At 37.0% G+C, this 7,256-nt stretch overlaps 1 protein-coding gene across 1 annotated transcript in view; it reads right to left on the bottom strand.

Moving 5' to 3' along the window:
• Nucleotides 1-301: 301 nt before the first annotated feature.
• Nucleotides 302-7,256, bottom strand: part of HPF1 (histone PARylation factor 1) — a 22,062-nt gene continuing 15,107 nt past the window's right edge. The window contains exons 5-7 of the mRNA XM_019665495.1: nucleotides 5,653-5,740; nucleotides 2,747-2,919; nucleotides 302-541 (exon numbers count right to left, since the gene is read on the bottom strand). Coding sequence (XP_019521040.1) covers nucleotides 410-541; nucleotides 2,747-2,919; nucleotides 5,653-5,740 — 393 coding nt within the window. The 3' untranslated portion in view covers nucleotides 302-409. The remainder of the gene's footprint in view (nucleotides 542-2,746; nucleotides 2,920-5,652; nucleotides 5,741-7,256) is intronic.

Below are 7,256 nucleotides of genomic sequence, written 5' to 3'. Positions count from 1 at the left end.
GGCATTCTGGGAGGGTGCAGGGTACAGGATCATGAGATGCCTTCCCCACCCCCATAAATCCCATCCTTAGAGCTGCAGCTTTAACTCACGTCTCAGAAATAAATTCTTAGTTGCCCATGTGAAATACTGAGAGGACTCCCTGCGAGAAGCTAGTCTAGCTACCCGCAGGCATCAGGCAGTGACTTCCTGCGACATGTTAAGAGGACGACTTTATTTCAGATGTGATGAGGACTGCACCATGTAGATGATTTGACTGCCACTTATTTGCACATGAAAAAACCAGGCCAGAAGACAGAAAAGCTTTAGTAAATGTTTCCATCCGTTTATTTTATATATTCGTTTAAAAAAAAGTCACAAGCTTAATACTAATGCTTTAAAATACTGTACACCACAGAAAGCCAACTCTCACTCATGCTGCAAGTTGGTCTATGTTCTCTTTACTTCTGTTTGCCAAATGATCTTCAATAATTTCTGCAAAGAGATTCCTCTTCAGCAGATTATATGCAAGAGGTAAAAGCTGGCCAGCAACTTTATGAAAGTACTGAAAAATAAAAAAAACATTAAGCAGAGAATACAGCAGATGCCCTAGGAAGTAACAGACAACATTGAAAAAGCACTTATGTAACAAAGCGCACTCCCAAATCATTTTAGCTACTTTCTCAATTGATTAGGACAGTGAATTCTGAGACAGACACCTGACATTCTGTCCAAGGGGCGATCAGGTAGCTCTAAAACTGATGGTATATATCGCGAAGCAAACTCAGAAGAAAACCAAGTTAAAAATTTAGGATTCCCCACTCCCTTTTTTTGCTCCAAACTAATACCCAAATGCTTTTTCTTTCTCTTCAGTGTATCCCCACCAGTTAATATTTTAATCATTATTTTCCTTAGTTAAGACTGTAAGAATAGGTTGCTGAATGTGAGTTTTCAAAGCACTCCTCTTTATCTTAAAATTCCTTCTCCCCCACCACTGTGTCACCCCTCCATCCCTTAAGTCACTGCCTTAGGTTTATCAAGTGACTTAGACTTCTGCTATTGCATATACAGAAGAAAAACTGGCAATGCTTTTGTTGATGATAAACATTTATAAGCACTTACTATACACTAAATACTGTGCTAATAAACCTTTTCCTATACTCTTATGTTATTTAATTCTCAGAACAATCCTGTTTTCTATGAAGCTGGTTCATATTTTCTGGCAAGCCAAGCAACATTTTTTTTTATTGTGAAATACACATTTTTAAAAATTAGTTTCAGCTGTGCAACACAGTGCAATAGTTATACTTTTTACCTCTCGAAGTGACAACCCCTCTCCCCCAATCCGCCGCCCCACTTCCCCCCACAATATCATACATATCTATTAAAATTCCCTTGACTCCACTCCCACACTATACTCCACATCCCATGACTATATATATATTCACTTATAGTTGACATACAATACTATACAACATCAGCTTCAAGTGTGCAGTGCAGTGATCAAGCCTCTACCCCATCCATGAAGCGGTCTCCCTAACAAGACATGTGACCATCTGACACCCTACAAAACATTTACAACATCCAAGCAACATTCTTGTTGGTCAAGGACTATCATTCTGGCTGTTAAAACGTTTTTTTATTTTTACTGAGAACTATGTGAGAAAGGCAGTAACGTGGTTTAGAGCAGAATGCTCAAATTAAGACTCCCCTGACCCGTGACTGGGTTAACTTGTCAGAAGTGCGAATTCTCAGGACCCACCCACAAGTTCAGTCCGACTTGGGGTGGGGGTGCAGTGGACCCATCTGTGTTTGGACAGCCCTCTGTGTGCCTCTGATGCGTGCTAAATTAGGAAGATGCTGGGCTAGTCTTGCTCCTCAGAGCAGCAGCATTACCTTCCCCTGGGAGCGGGTCAAAAATGCAGTGACGCAGGCCTCACTCCAGGTCCTCTGAAACGGTTTTCATTTTCACAGTATCTCCGAGTGAGTTCTATGCACTTTTACTGAGTTAGACACATAGGCTCTAGAACCAGGCTGCCTGTGGGACCCTGAGCAAGATGGTTTACCTCTCTGTGCTTCGTAGGTGACATTATAGGTTAAAAGAGAAGTAAATGGTCTGTGTGCAAGTATGCAGACACTATAGGCAAGGAGACCACAACGGTGTTGGAAGAAGTACCCAATGTTACACAGCTTTTTAGTGGGGAAAACGTGATTTAAAACCAAACGGTTTAGCCCTAAAAACCCACTGTACCCACTACGCCCTACTGCCTATTTGACTGCAGGAACTACAGTTAAGTAAGCACTGACTTAATGGGAAGGTAGGTTTTTCCTATTTAATGAGCAAATAGCTAATAATAAAATAGCATCTCATATATTTTACATAATTTAGTGCAAAGCCTATTTTAAAATAGTATTTGTTCTTCATCTAGGAATTCAAACAAGAACAAATACCCACCCCTAGCACCACAATAGAAAACAAAATGGATGCACACACAGGTGTGTGTGCATCCCCATATACATGCACATCCCGGTAATACCTCTAGTAAGTCAATTCACTTCCCTGTAAACCTGAAGGCAGATATCTTGGTTTATTCCCCTTTGCCAGAATATAAGATGAACTTCAAATAAATATTTTTAGAATATCTGCTTTAAAATCACTTCAAAAGTTCCTGTGGAAATACATATCCCACCTATGCTAGGACTTGGGGATGTAATGTGCCCGCATGAGTATGGGTGGAGAGGAGGGAGGCTTGGTGGTTTTATTACTCACGTGTGAGCCATAACAAAAGAGGTCCATTCCCAACTCAAGTCCCATGCCATAATCACATTCGTCATTAGCAAACTGCACAAACGTCACCATTTCCTGGATGGGAGCAAAAGCTTTCAGTCTCTCCTCATCATTTGGTGCCTCAACAATTGTCTTGCAAATTCTCTTGAGGTTGGCTGAAAGAAATCAATGATATTAAAAGATGATCTATAACTGTCTTTAAAGAAAAAAAGACTAAAATCTGGGGTTTTTCCTCATAGGACTTTTCAACACAACTGATGTACACTTGGGTGGCACTCTAATTTAGAACAGCAATATTACAATTTTTCTACTTAAGATACAAGCATAAAAATGGCTTAAAGTGATTTCTTGTATTAGCAAAGTGTGACTGATTCAAAGTGGAGCTAGTTGCAATGATTTTATTAAGTTTTCAACCATGTGTAGTAGGCTATTCCAGGGATTGGCCAACGATGGCCAGGCCTGGCCCACCTCCTGTTTTTAACTGCTCAAGCTAAGAATGTTTTTCCAGTGTTAAATGCTTGGGAAAAAAACAAAACAATGTAGCAACAGATCATATGTAGCCCACCCCTGGGCTAGTCTGGATTAGGAGCTGGATTTTTTTTTTTTTAAAGAATCCAAATAGACAAAGTTTGCTTCTTTTCTCCTGTCCTACCTTATTTAAAAAAAAAAAAAAAAGACAATATAACGTAAGAACTCACTGCAGAATTAAACCTTTACCAAAATGGGGGAAGTGCGGCCATGAATTTGAGGTAAGAACATAGAGAAAAATTCTAACGTTGATCTAAAAAAAAAGAATAGTGGTTTTAACGTTTTTATATTGGCTTTCAACATTTCACTACTTTCTAGATGCCAATGTGCATCAGATCTCAGGATGCATATGAGAATGAAGGTATCTAATTAGACTTCCTTTTTGACAAATCATACCTCCTTGAGGATATGCCAGGAGTGACAAGAATGAATATTACTCAAACCAACAAAACACATCTTTAAACAAAGTAGCTATTATACTGGAGAGACAAGGATTGGTTTAAACCTTAATAATCACACCTAAGAATGATACGTGATATGTATGAGGTACAATATTCTATTAATATTAACTACAAATATAAGGTATAAGGATTATCAAGGGTGGTAAAGATACATTAGGGCTTTTCACTTCGGAATATGAATATGGTATTAGTTGTGATCTGCTGAATGCTGTCACAGTAACAAACTGCCAATCAATTACACCTCCATGCAAACAGCTCTAGGAAGGAGCAAGATGGTATCAGGTCCTTAACTTTGTATTGCTGGCACTTCTCATTAAAAAATAATGCAACCACAGAAGGATCTACTATGTAGGATGTTAGAAAAAAGTAAAGATAAAAACCCCAGAACCACAACCAGGACAGAATAACAGAGTTTATTCGGGGGCACTACAATTTAATACCCCCATCCCTGAAGTTTTAGGGACTGCTGTTTCTGTAACAAATGTTCTCAACCTTTCCCAAACAAGACAGTAATTCTGCTCGTTAAAGCTTCCAATGGACGAGCGCGCAGAGGTGGGAGAGAGCATCAGCAGAAGCCTGAACAGGAAGGACAACAGCTCGTGCCTCCCTCATCACAAACTGATTACCTCTGCCCTCAGGGAGCTGTGGGGCACTGGGACAGATAATGCCAACAAATATAATACAGGCAAATGTAACGACTTTTCCTCCTATCCATATTACAAGCTATGTGAAACTAACATTTAATTTAATCCAACTATCCGAAATAGTATCATTTTAACATGCAATATAAAAAATTTTACACTTTCAGTTTTTAAATTTAAATGAATTAAAATTACAAACTTATTTCAATTATACTAGCTACATTTGAAGTGCTCAGTAGCCACATATAGCCCAGCCATATTCATTTTCGCCATGCAATTCCTCTAACATGAATCCAGCAAAAATGAGTAATTGTGATATAAAACATCTCAATCTACTGGTGAGAGACTGCACAACAAACGTCTGAGAACAGTTGCTTTAGAGAACTTGTTAAAAGTGCAGATTTCCAGGTTCCAACCCCAGAGACTAACACCCAAGGCTGGTTGGTTCTGTTCTAAAAAATGGATGGGCAATTATACATGCAGGAATACTTGGTTCTTCCTTAAGGAAGTGCTAAATTTGACTTCTAAGTTTTAACTTCTCTGAAACAGTATGATGAATAAGGGAATGTCAACAGGGACGAGAAATAAGGCAACAGGTGGGGAAGGAGTTGTGCTTTTATTATTTGCTCAACATAGAAATAATTAGATTTTGTGTATGAATAGTCCATTTTCAAAGTGTTTTTATGTTTCTAGATGAAGTAGTTCAGGACCTTAGGCTTCTGAATGTAAAGTAGTCTTACATATAAATGAAAAATTTTTCACAAAGGAATATACAGAAACATACTATTTTAATAATTACTATTTTGTATGTTACCTAATGTCAAAGGTTCTGAAATACAATAGTTCAGAAAAAGTAACCTAGGCCAATAGGTTAAAATTCCTTAAACTCTTATATAAATAACTACCATATTTTAAGCACTGTAAGTAAGGCAAGCTCTGTGCTAAGCACCTGACATGCTCTTTTACACCCCAAACATCCCTATAAATGGTAGTCACCATTATTAACCATTTTACAGATAAAGACAAGGTTTAGTGAGGTTAAATAATTTCCTTAAGGTTACAAAGCTACAAACCCAATTTTAATTCAGGTCTGACTAACGGTAAAACCTGGGCTTGCTCTTTATCACGAAGTTCTAGTGACTATCCCACAAAAGGTATATGTATACACCTACTTTTCAATATAAGGAAAACCTTCCTCTACATCATATATTAACATATATATTCATATATGTACATGTTTATGTAAGAAATACATTACCATCTGTTTCAGGGAGCTCTCTGTACCCAACATCATTTTTATCTACTGGGACAACCAAGCCTGCACCATGAAAGGTCTTTGTCACAACCTAAGTTAAAGAAAATTATAAAATTTAATCATGGTAAATCGGGACACACACACACATTTAAACCTTCAACATTTCTGTCAAAGTATAATATTCAATGACATTTTATTTCAGTAAATCTGGATGCCAGGGCAAAGCTTAGTACTTCTTTCCTTTAATAGCTAAAAGTTAAGCTCTTCAAGTAACTATAAAACAATGAAATAATTGGCTTAGGGTGTCATTTAGATGTCTGCATCCTGACTGAGGAAAGAACACCAATGCATCCTATTACAAGAGGCAAGCCAGAATATCAGTTCCCTCTAAGGTCAAAATATCTTTTAGGTAGAAAGCGTAATGAACTGGGCCTAGAAGAAGGAATGAATGATTTTTGTTAGCAGAGAGATGTGGTAGGACAGAATTCCTCTCATCCATCTTGCCAAAGTCAGGCCCACTATTTTTATCTGGAAAGTGCAGGCTTGTGTGCAAACTTCCCCAAAGCAGAGCAGTTTCTAGTTTGGTGGTTCCCTTTGTGGAGGCAAATAACAACCAGTAAGCTTTTACATAGTAATCCTCAAAGACAAAACAGACCTGACCACAACCACCATCATAACCTTTCCAGTCTGTATTCTTTTTATTCACACTAGTGACATTATTCTTATGTCTTAACATCTGCTTCAAATATTCCACTTCTTTGTGTAGTCCAGTGAAAATTCCTGGGAGAGAAGGACACAACCCCCAAAATAAACTCGATTCAAGTCCTCTCACCCAAGTTTCTACATCTTATTTTACTATAATGTCCCCACTGTCTTGCTTTCATTATCTATAATTAAGACACCAGAAGAGACATTATTCAAAATAAGTTCGCAGACAATTGCTTACCATTTGAGAAAAAAACAAATGAAGTCATAGCTATATCCTACTCTTTATGCCAAAAAAAACCTTGCAGATGGATTTCAGGATTAGATGAAAAAATAAAACCATAAAATTACTAGAAGGCAAATTTTAAAAATAATTTTGGATTAGAGAAAGAAAAGGTTTATGGGTTCAACTGCATAAGAAATCTATCAATAAATCAAGAACAAAGAAAAATTGATGAAAAATATATGCTACATATATATATAAAAACAATAAATAAAAATTAATGTTTTCAAACTATAAGGGAGTCTTAAAAATAAAGGACAAGAATAATTCTCAAATTAAAACAAGTTTGAAAAAGAAAACCCAAAAAATTAATTCTAACCCTGATAGAAAATGAGCCAAGTTCAGGCAGTTCACAAAAGAAATACAAGTGATCAGTGAAAAACATTTAATACCACTTATAATCAAAGAATTAAACTAATTAAAGCTAATTAAAACCATTATTATTAAAAAGACTGGTAATACCCAGTACTGGCAAAGATATGGGGAAAACAGGCACTCATACACTGCTGGTAGGAATATAACTCTTATAATAGTGTAGTTTTGCAAACAATCCCCACAAAATTTAAAAAAAAGCAAAAACAAAACACAAATACACTCACACAATCACCTTAAACCACTT

This window comes from Hipposideros armiger, unplaced genomic scaffold (assembly GCF_001890085.2).
Source record: "Hipposideros armiger isolate ML-2016 unplaced genomic scaffold, ASM189008v1 scaffold_444, whole genome shotgun sequence".
Taxonomy (NCBI): domain Eukaryota; kingdom Metazoa; phylum Chordata; class Mammalia; order Chiroptera; family Hipposideridae; genus Hipposideros; species Hipposideros armiger.
This window is presented reverse-complemented; position numbering and strand designations above follow the sequence as displayed.